Consider the following 11329-nt stretch of genomic DNA (forward strand, 5'->3'; position numbering starts at 1 on the left):
TCGGTATTAACACGTTTTATTTTCCCAGCGGCCACCCTTCTCAGCACTCCGTCTTCATGCTGGTAGCCGGGGGACTTAGCCAAGGAGATGAGATGCAGAGCTGGAGGGGTTTAGGAAATTCGGTCTGTCAATCTGTCCTCAGATTTATTCAACTCCCTTCATAAACTCCAGGAACTCTGCCAAGGGGAAGACATTGGAGACAAGGGGTGTGAGGTGGGACTAAAGTGCCCTTGCAGCTCCTAAGCGTGCTCTTGGCAGCTTTCCCCAGCCCTGTCTCCTTTTCCATCTCCCCGATACACAAGAGGCCGAGGCGGGGACGGCTACCGCTCCTCTGGCCGTGGTGAGGACTCCTCGTGACTCCCGCTGGAAATGTCACTGGAGCCCAGCATCACCCTTGGGTGCCACCAAAACACTGGAGGTGAGTGCCCAGGGAGGGACACAGCCACCAGCTCAGCTTGGAAATGGTCTGGGGGTCACTCCAGCAGCATCGTGTTCAAAGATACAGCCCTTTGGAGCTGGTGCTTGTGTTTAGGGGGGAGGAGGGGATGGGCAGGTATCTGGTGAAAAGCAGGTTTGTGTGCTTCGGTGCAGGCTGGCTTTTGCAGCGTGGGGAGAGTTAAGGCAGCCACAGGCCCTTGCTACCATTCCACAAGCATAAGATACCCCCCATCCCAGTGCAAACACCAGCTGCGATCGCCCAGCACTACCTGCACAAGCTCACGCCTGTCTCTGAAGGCAACCAAGACCACAGGAGCTGCCTGGGGGTTGCTCAAGGGCTCAGAACCAAACTGCAGACAAGAAAGACTCGTACCGTCATAGTCAATCCTGCCATCGTTGTTTTTATCCCCGTCTTTCATCAGTTCTTCTATGTCGTCCTCGGTGATAGTCTCTCCCGTCGCCTGCAGCATGATTTTCAGCTCCTCGAGGTCGATGTAGCCATCAGCGTTTCTGTGTGAGGACAGAAGAGCTCAGGAGCAGACTGACATACTGGGGAAGGGAAGTTGGGGTGGCTGCACTGCTCCCACCACCCCGCCGTGCTGCAGTCGTGGCTCTTACTTATCAAACATCCTGAAGAGATCTGAGAGTTCCTCTTCGGTTTTTCCTTTGCTGTCATCTTTCATACACCGGACCATCATAACAAGGAACTCATCAAAGTCTACAGTGCCGCTGCCTGCAGGCAGAATAAACGGCATCAGTTGGTGCTACGGTGGGTGGGCCAAGCAAGAGATCACACTTCCCTTTAGTAACCCAGGAACAAAGCTCATGAGAGCAGCCCTGCAGCAAGAGGCAGCTTTTGGGACGCTGGTGTGACTTAGGCTGTGGACTGACTTCATCACTGGATTTTTACCTTTTGTAGTCATTTTGCCAAGGCAAAATGAATGAAAAGTCCTACAGGAAGCATGGATGAATGGAAATTCCTGCTATGGAGATACTTGTCCATCTCACCTAGGTGTTAAAAGCTCCAGAAGGCAGGTATTCATGCAGTGTGTTTTTGCACCAGTGGTACAGTACCGTTTTCCTTTTTTTGCCTGATTTTTAACTGCTGTTTTTATTTTCCATTTATTTAGTATGGTATTTCTGCCCAACTTGCACACAGTGGATTTTGTTATGTGTGATCACTGGTAAGCTGATTTAATCAATATTGACAGTTATTTATGTGTGTGTACACTTGAGCAGTGAAAGACTTACCCAATGATAGAATCCTGTAATCGTGGCATTTCTGAAGTGGCAGTTTCTACATTCAGCCTATATTTTGTTTTTTAAATGGATCTGTGCAATTTCCAAGTACACACACACACACACACCACCCCCAAATCAGTTCAGGCAGCCTGATCACTGCAGGAATAATAATTTTTATAGTTTCTCTTTGCTTGGAAATTTCCTAAAGGAACGACACTGAAGTTTGATGGGTGTTTAGTGTGATTCAAAATCACAGTGCTGCAGTTGCAGTTGCTCCCCACAGGCTGCAACGGATCCTGCCAGTGCTGCACAGATGCGGAGCACTCCTGTCCCACGCCATCCCCCCCATGCCTGTGGACATGGGGATGGTGCTTGGGACAGTGGAAGAACCCCAAATTTCTCACCATCCTCATCCACTTCGTCTATCATCTCCTGCAGCTCCTCAGGGGTGGGGTTCTGCCCCAGCATCCGCATCACCTTCCCCAGCTCCTTGGTGCTGATGCAACCGTCTTCTGCCCCCAGCACGAAGATGTCAAAGGCAGCCTTGAACTCTGGGGAGAGAGCAGAGAGGAGATTGGGGGGGTGTCTTTCTGGGTGGCCCTGGGGCAGGGGGCTCATCCCAGACACAGCCTCCCCTGCCGATGCACCCCAGCACTGCCGGGGCACGGCGTGGTGGGGACACCCGGGCACACGCACAGAAACTGTCTTGCTTGAAATGCTGGTGGATCAAAATCCCTGGGCCATGGCCTGTGTTGGCCGGTCTGGCCAAAGCATTTTCTGGGGTGTAATTGCTGAGGCAGGCTGGGCTGCTGGCCGGGGAGCTTGTCTTTGGGCTGCGGTGTCAGGTTAAAGATTCACCTACCATTTTTTTGTTCTTCTGTCAGCTGCTCAACCTGTTAGGAAAACACAGACACCAAGTCATTTTTCTTCATCAGCATTGCTAATTGTTAAAAGAGACATGTTATTTGTTCAGCAGTCTTTGCAGAGGTCAGCCAAGCCTCACAGCCGTCACCCTCGTGAACTATGGGATGTATGACCAGTGGGGTTTTGACACCACAGCTTTTTGTAGTCTAAGAGGTTCTTCCCCTTAAAAAAAAATATTCCCAACTCCTTTGAAGCGAGCGTCATTTCTCTAGAGCAGCAGCATCTGATAGGCAGCAGAAGTAGCTTTGGCATAAGCAGGGGAGGCCCACTGGGACTAGCGTTTGTCTCTGTCAACCATTTGGGGATAATTTCTTGTTGCTGGCAGGCTTCACAGCAGCATGGCTGTGCTGCTGAGGGCTGTTCATGCGTGGGCTGAGGCCAGGTTGGAGGTGGGACGTGCTGGAGAGGTCCCAGGGGAGGGAGAGGCAGACAAGACCATCCGTGGTAGTTGTTTTTCAGCCCTAGATTCAGGAAACTCCCTGCATTATCCAGAGCATTAAGAGCTGGTTGGTCTACTTCCATCCGAGTCAGTTTTTATTACAAAGGTTTCTGCCTCTGACAGGAGCTGCTGTTTCCTTTAGCCTGTTCTGGGTATCTCCCCAAAGAAATGGCCATGGTGCCATTAGGTGTTAGCTGAAATGGGCTGCCAGGTTCTTCCCAAACCCTACCTGAATTCATTCCCCACAGATGATCAGCAGGAGCTTATTAGTTAGCATGAATTAATAAAAATAATCAATGAGGAGAGCAAAGAGGAATTCTCTGTGTCGTACCTCTTTAAGTGCATTTTTCTCTTTGGCTTCATTCCTGCCTGCAGGTACTGCTTATCTAAAATTGCTGACCCCACCACCGTGTCCAACTGCCCCTGTCGTAGCATCCATGAAAACATTGACTTTTCCTTCCCGTGCTGGTCAACAGCCTCTCTGGAGTCAGCCAGATATGATCACCTGCCAGGACCACCTCTGGTCTGACCCCACTAATGTCGCTTTACTACCATCCCCACGCAAACAGTGCCAAAACCATCCATCCCTGCCATGTTTTGGTTGGGGCAGAACCCTGGCATCCTGTCTTTGAGGGAAGGATGATGCTTTTGCTCCAAAGAGCAACAGTTTTGCAAAAGCCACCTGGAAATTCTTCCTGTTAGAGGCAGGAAAAGTGCATTTTCTTAGTGGTACAGAGCCTGCGGGAAGCGGGCATAGCGCCTTGTGCCACTCCCCGTGCACCAGGAGGCGAAGACTTTCAAGTCAGAAAGCACTAAGGACGGTGGCAGGAGGAAACCCAAGCCCACTGTGGCCCCCGCGCCACTGCAGGCAGGCAGGCAGCTGCCGGCCCTTCACAGCTATTGTTTGGGCAGAGTGAGGGCAGCCGCTGTGCTCCCTCAGCCGATGTGCATGGCCACCGTCCTGCCACTCGGGTAACATGACCCTCTTGATGCATTCACTATTTATAAGCCTGGGTGAGAGAGGTGCTGGAGATAAAGATGAGCTCCCCGATTGTTCCCAGGCTTTGGTATTTATCCTTGCAGCCCTTTATCTGGACACTTGTCCCTGGCACTGTTCTTAGCGCCGCTTAACAGAGCCTAAAAATGTTCCCAAAATAGCTTTGTGTTTGCACACCCTTATCTAGGCATGAGTGGGCAAGATGAAAATCCATTGGGTTTTCTGGTTGCACGTAGGGAATTTGGCATAAATATAATACTAATATATGCCGTCAGCATGCAGCAAACAAAAAAAAATATTCACGCTTGAAGTTTCCTTGACTACTGAAATGATAGATGTGGAGCTACACTGTACGAAAATTAAATGCATTGTAACTATAGAGTGACACTCCTTTTACAGAGATGGCTCTTGAGCTCTTTATAGTGCAGTCTGGACACGGGTGCTGTTGGCGGCTTTATTCCTTTTTTCCCTCCACATCATTTCAGGGACAGGTTTCTCCAGCTGCAGCGTGGGAAGGCAAGCACTAAGCTCGCAGCACTGCAGCATCCGCAGTAACGCCAGATTGCCATATTTTGCTTTTATCAGCTCTCTTCTTCATCCCGTGTTTCTATTTGAAGTCAGGCATGGGAAGCTGAAGTTCTTTAATATTTTTTTTTTTCTTTCCCAGGCAAATGTTTTCTTACAGTTAAAATCTTGGGGCATAGATCCACAAAAAAGCAGTTTGTCTCAGCTGTGCCTGGCATGGACTTGTTTTGCCTTGTAAAGGTGCTGGCAGTCAATGCCCAGGACTCGAGCGCCACATTTACCAGCGTACCCCCACCTTCAAACCAGCGGCAAAATCCTTATGGGAGCCCATCAGGTCTTTTGTGTGGCCCATTTCCCTGGTCAAGGGCTCTGTGTTTGGGGTGAGGTTTTGGTAGCTGAGGTAGGAAGTTTTGGGTTGCTCCTTATTGCTGTAGTTCCTTTTTCTCAGCCGAATTCCTCCGTGGTCCAACTCCACTAAAGCCCACAGGCTTCAGCTAGGGATGACCTTAATCTGTGAATTTTTGTCCATTTCTGGGGCAGAGATTTGGAGAGAGGCTGGTGCTTGCACGTGGGGAACCCTTTCTTTTTGGGGCTCTCCACCCGTGCTGCAAGCACGCTGCCCCAGCTGATGGACAGACCCTTTTGGCTGTGGGCATCGCCGGCTGGCAAAGCACTTCAGCCTTTCTCCCTAATAACAGGCATGAGGTCCCTAAACAATAAGGACAGGACCTGTGCCTTGAGTCGCAGAGAACATATTTAATTAAAGAGCTTAACTACAGAGCCCTGGAATTGCTTTGATTTTACAGGCCACATTTTTCTCCCTTTCTGGGGTGTTGGTTGGGGGACTCAGTGCCGTATTGTACAGCCTTTCCTGAGCCTTTTCACGCTGTTGGGATCACTAGGGGGGGTTCCATTTCATGAGGTTCAAGGCTGACCAAAGGACAGGATAGGTGTGAGCATTATGGGTTTTTTTTTCTTCAATGACATATCAAGCAATATCTTTCTTCCCTCTAAACCCCTTGAAATTAAAATAGGACTTGTATGATGCATTTTTTTCTGCCCTTGGTTAAAATCAAGCCTGATCAAATATATACATATATTAACACCGGTTATGCAAGGGGGACAGTAGCAATCCACACAATCCAGAATCTATTTTCATCCTTATTCCACTCGTGTATCACTGTCTGTCTACGTTACAAAATAATGCAGTGTCCTTATTACAGACCAAATAGTTTGGGTTTACACAGTGAGCGCAGCATGCAGCTGTGTAAGTTAAAATAGCCGTTAGGATGCTCGGCGTTCCCGGAGAGCATAGCTCACATTCTGGATATCTGCAACACAGATATCAGGAGTGGCAAAGTAGAGGAGGATGTTTGGAAATAACTTACAAAAGCTGAGGGGGTTTTTAAAGCTACGAGAAAAATATTCAGCTAAGGAAGGAGAAAAGGTAGCAGTGGCAGGCTTATAAAGCGCAAGAAAGAAGAGGGTGAGGTTTAACCCCTACAAATAATGTTCATTTCATGAGAAACAGTGCTCTGCTTTGTCTGGGCTAAAACCAGCAGCCACCTCTTATACGTTCAAGATTTTGTTTAGGTTTATAACTTCACCTACAGGCCATCTCTCTGTCTCACAGGAGAGTGATTGTACACAATTTAGCAGCCCAGTTGAGAGTTTCGTGCTTACAAGAGGAGTGTGAAACTATCAGAGCCATCAGTGGGAAAGGTCTGCATCCTGGATGAAAATGTTGACTAAAAGATGCCACCCTATAATTATTTATTATTTGCATTTCTCCATTGCATTAATTCCATCATAGCTATGGAGAATCTACTATAAAATTCCCGAAAACCCTCTAAACCTCCCCCAAACCAAGCCCCAAAGGAAGGCACTTACCGCTGCCTTATAAATGTCATCCATGGCTGGAGAGGGTGGGTGAGGGGCCGGGGGACGTCACGGTCACACTCTGCCGGTGCTGTCCCTGTGAGCCTGGCTGATATAGGGGGCTGCCCGCCCCGGGGGACGTGACCAGCCCACCAGCAGCCCCATACGCCCATCCCCATCCCATCCCCGTCCCCGTAGGAATGCCTCGCCGGCGTGCCTTGGGATGGGGACACTGCCAAGCCCGGGGCTGGCACGTCCGGGGCCAGCCCCAGCCCGGCTTCGGGCAACTGGAGGCTCACTCGTGACTTTGATGTGGGAACGAGCGAGCCTTTTCAGCCAGGTTTCGGCAGGACCCTTGCTGATACATTGCTGTATTTGGCTGTCCTGACTGGACATATGCCACCATGTCACCTCCACCTCCTGTGTGTTTCCCCCCCTGGAAGCTGCATTAGGAAGATTATACTGTGCCTAATTAAACTGAGTAATATGGGAAAGGCATGCTTCCCAAAATATCCCCGTCCAGCAGCAAATGTCCCCGGGGGCAGTGGTAACAGGGGTGTCGGGGCCTCCCTGTCCCCTCCGCCAACTGTCCCCAAGCCCACGGGGGGACGTGCTGCTGGGGGACACGCAGCCGTAGCCGATGCTCTCGGAGGAGCCGATGCCGTGTGCGTGCAGGCACCGAGGTCAGAGGGAATGTGCGGTCCCAACGCCGTGGCACGGAGATGCATGGAGGCAGATGGAGCTTTGTCTCTGTTTTCTGCATTTAGCTGGGGCTGCAAAACAGGGGGGTGGCTGTCAGCTGTGCTTGATTTCAGGGATAATTCCCAGTCCTTTAGGAAACTGGGACTCACTTCACCCAACCAGCAAGCTCTCCTATGCCCACTGCAAATGGGGAAAACCCACTCTCCTGGGTTTACTGTGGATTTACCCCACCACGGTGGAAAGCAAAACACACCAAAGGCCTCCAAGCGATGACCAATGTTTTCTCGGTGCAGGGAACAGCGTTTAATCCACAGCAACCAAAGGAAAACCACTCTTTTTGGTGATTCAGGACTCCCTCTTGTGTCCAAAGGATGGCTCCAACGTCTCAGGGTGATGAAGTGTTGCCTCCAGCTAGTTCATATGGGCGTTAGTTAGCAAACTAGAAAATACTATGAATGCAGCTGTTAGGTCTCATCTCTTCTAAAAATCCCTTCTCCCTTGAATAGAAATCATGTTGCATGCAAAAAACCTGCTGTCCCTTTGCAGCCCCTAGCCACACCAGTCTTAACCAGTGACCCGGGGCGGTGTCAGCATGAAGTGAGGGCACGGGTGAATGCAGAGCCACGTCCCCACACTACATCCTCCCAGGTTTTGGAGTCTTCCAAAAGATTAACTTGCTGCAAGCCTGCTGTGAACTGCGGTCCTGTGGGTGCTCGCTGACCTTGATTTACCCAGGCTTCTGCTGGGCTCTGCCTCCTCCCCGCATGGGGATGGCAGGCGCGGTTAGGTACGGTGCGGTAGCTCGGGCTCCAGCTACATCCCAATGTGCCATTGCACTTAGTCAATCCGAGGTACCAAGGAAAATAGTAAAAAGGTAAAAAGGAAAACAGTTGCATTTAAGGAATTGATTTTTGAAGTATGTTAGTCTTCAGAATCGGAACATATTAATAATTTGGTTGCCTTGAACATAGAAAAGGCAGAAAAAGCTGCAAAGGGTAGCAGTTATTTTGTTAAAGGGCACTGGAGCCTGTCCTTAGGTGAGGGCACAGGCTGGGATGGGGGACCTGTTGTCCCCCACCACCGAACCATCACCCAAACCCTCCTGGGCACCTCCATGGAGACGCCCCCCAATGAAGTGCTGCCCCGAGGTGAACCCCTGCCCTGGGCTGCTTCCCCCACCCCAGGACTCCCTGTGGAGCAACGGGTGCTGGCCCCGGGCACTGCCACGCACCACGGCAGAGGGCGAGGAATTGTGCCTGGCCCCATCCCTCCATCCTGGGAGGCGACGGCTCTGAGTCATCCCCCTGAAAACAGCCCCTGGGATGCGTCAGAATATATCTAGGGCTGATGCACAGCAGGAGCTCAAGCTCTAACGTTGCCTTCAAAGGGTCGCAGCCACGCTCCCGGGGCAGCTGGGATGAAATCCAGGTCGGGATGTGGAAGAAGGGTCTCTGTCTGCTTAGAGAGGGGAAATCTGAGCCGCCGCCACCATGCACGCTGACATGGGAAAGCCGCGCTTCTGCTTATGCCCTACGCAAATGGAGAGTTGCAAAACACAGTCATGCCTGGAGGGGAAGGATGGAATCCATCTGGCAGCAAGAGATGATGTTCCTCCTGGGGAGGGAGGCACAGGCGAAGGGCATCATGCCAACCTCTGCCTCCCCTCTTGCTGCTCAGAGCCAAAGCTTCCAGCATCCCCTCGCTCTCTGGAGCTGTTTGCTTATAAAAGAGCTGGGAATTGGGGTTTTGTAGAAAAACCCAGAGCCTCTGCTGTGCAAAGTGCAGGGGGAGGCTGCTGCGGCAGATATGGGGACGTCTCGGGAAAAACCATCTGTTCCTGCTGCTTCTCTTGCCTCCCTGTGTGAGACCCAGGGCAGAGATGGAGCGCAGCTATCTATAGCCTGAGGAGGGCTGCCAACACAAATGCCTTTAATCCGGGCGCACGGCTGGCTCGGCGACTCACCGGCTGTCACTGCAGTTAGGTACGGCGTGTTAGCTCGGGCTTCAGCTGCATCCTGATGTGCCATTGCACTTGTCAGTCAATCCGAGATACCAAGACAAGCACTTTTTTCTCCAAAATCTCAGTTCAGGTTTTCCTTTCCAGGCAGCTGCAACCTACTGCAAAACAAGCTGAGGCATCCTTCGAGTCAAATACAAGGAAATAAAAAGCAGAAGCCCAACTAAGTTTCAACTTTATTTGAGGTCAGAGGTGTTTGCAGGGCTCCTTAGGCAGTCTGCCATGGCTCCAAACTGCAAAAAAATGCTCCAGCATCCCCTCTCCCTGCACGGGGCACCCCTCAAAGCCCTTTAAGCACTGCAGCTTCTTTCCAAGGAATATGTATCACAGGCTAAATGGTCACCTGGAGCCAAATTTCCTCAGTTAAAACAAGTTTCCTTCAAGAGAAGCACGCTGACATCCCTCGGGGAAAAAAAATTCTGAGATTTTTACTGCCATCTAAAGCTTTCTTGGAGGGTTTTAGCTGAACGAGCCCCCTTCCCCAGCCATGTCACTCCTGTTGATGCATCTTCTCCGGGAGCCAGGACAGGGCTGTCACACCACGTGCCACCTCGGCGCCTGCAGGCAGAAACTGCTTTAAGAAGAGGAGAAGGGTACCTATCAAAACCAACAGACGTGCAAGCGCTGCAAATTGTTATTTAATTAAGGACGAGACATTCAGAGGAAGCTTAATTAAAGCTGCTCTCTGAAATCGCTTATTATCTCATCAAGACGCTGAGCTCAGCAGCAGCTCCTGCTGGCACTGGGACAGGGCTAGAAAATCCCTCTTGGGCTGCCTTTACTATATGTGTTTTCTCCTTACACAATATCATCCTTCCGCTAAGTCCTGACTGAGGGAAAGCATTTTGCAGTGGAAATAAAATCAAAATGGGTTTATCCAGCTGCATTTGCAGAGGTGTGTTTGCTTATCTGCTGCCCTGGGCCCGGTTGCATCTGCCCGACACCGGTGTTAGCCCTGTAGCATTACTCCCCCTGCACCACAGCTCCCTTCTGCCAAATGCTTTCCATCCAGGTGACTTTAAAATCCACACGTGCACCCAGGGCATTTAGCACTTCTGCTATTAGTAATGACGCTACACCGGAGCTAATTGCATCCTTCCTTAGGTAGCATAAGCAAGGGCAGAGAGAGGGCACCTTCATTTTGTTGGAAGGAGTTTTTTTACCAAAACCTCCTACGATTGCTCCTCAGGGCAACTCGGATTCATAGGGAAGAGGCCAAGGACGATTCGCTCACCATCCTTTAGGGTTTTCCACTTCTATTACAAATTCCAGGCCAGATCACTTTAGAGCGCACAGATTTGAAAGTCTTCCCTGTGCGCAGTGGGACAGCGCACTGAGGTGAGCAAAGTGCCTAACGCCAGTGAAGTCACCCCAGACTACACCCTGAGTTCACCCTGGGTTCATCCCTGAGGCCCTGGGCCGAGGCCATGCAGGTCTGGCCCATCAGCCCGGCTCCCCGGCTGTTTCTGAGGTGGCACCATGTTGGTTACAGCACCTCTGCGGCAGCACCTCTGCCCACCACAACAGCGTCCGAGCCTTCAGCAGCACATGGTGCCCACCGACCTCCACCAAGAACCGTTTGCAGCTGGGGGCGGTGCTGCTTCCAGACGCAGATGCTCGCGGGCGCAGCAGCGCAGCCCGACCACTATCAGGGAGAGCAGCCCTCTGCAGACAGGGACTGGCTTTTCTCTCTGCAGTTCAATCTCAAATGCCCAGTGCTGGTATCCACCCGCATTGCACCCTCCTCTGTTGCCATGTCTGCACTGCGCATGTTATGCACACCAGCCTGTAGCTGCCTTCAGCCACCTTGGACGGGCCTTAACCTCTTTGAGCCGCCTGCATTGCAGTGCACTAGGGCTGTACAGCCCGGTATTGCCCAGCACTGCTCTGTACAGCATAGCATTTCACATACACTACATTGCATTGCACAGCACTGTGTTGCATTGCAGAGCGCTGCGCAGCCTCCCGTCCCACGCCGCCTTACAGCAGTGCACTGCGCGACCCCGCCTGGGAGAGCCAGTACGCATGCGCGCCCCGACACACTAAACCCCGCCCCATAGGCCATAATCCCGCCTCTCGCAGCGGCAAGCCCCGCCCCCAGCGGCAAGCCCCGCCTCTATCACCGCCGGCAGCTGCCAATAAAGAGGCGGCGGGCGGGGCGAGCCGC

At 51.6% G+C, this 11329-nt stretch overlaps 1 protein-coding gene across 1 annotated transcript; it reads right to left on the minus strand.

Annotated features, from left to right (window-relative positions):
- On the minus strand, positions 1-6582 carry TNNC1 (troponin C1, slow skeletal and cardiac type). The gene is made up of 6 exons (XM_054838627.1): positions 6456-6582; positions 2543-2573; positions 2085-2231; positions 1057-1171; positions 812-948; positions 1-176 (listed from the first exon to the last, which is right to left on the minus strand). Exons 1-6 carry the CDS (start codon positions 6477-6479, stop codon positions 145-147), a joined length of 486 nt encoding a protein of 161 aa, XP_054694602.1. The 5' UTR covers positions 6480-6582; the 3' UTR covers positions 1-144.
- Positions 6583-11329: the final 4747 nt, after the last annotated feature.

This window comes from Grus americana, chromosome 11 (genome assembly GCF_028858705.1).
Source record: "Grus americana isolate bGruAme1 chromosome 11, bGruAme1.mat, whole genome shotgun sequence".
NCBI classification, from domain to species: Eukaryota; Metazoa; Chordata; class Aves; order Gruiformes; family Gruidae; genus Grus; species Grus americana.

What these genes read in the sequence shown, in the direction of transcription:
- TNNC1 (XM_054838627.1), bottom strand. Translation starts at nt 6,479, where the DNA reads ATGGATGACATTTATAAGGCAGCG. An exon ending in AGACGAAGTGGATGAGGATG is followed by an intron (nt 1,172 to 2,084) that starts GTGAGAAATTTG and finishes TTCTGCCTGCAG; the next exon opens with GCAGCGGCACTGTAGACTTT. An exon ending in TGGCAGGATTGACTATGACG is followed by an intron (nt 177 to 811) that starts GTACGAGTCTTT and finishes TCCCCTTGGCAG; the next exon opens with AGTTCCTGGAGTTTATGAAG.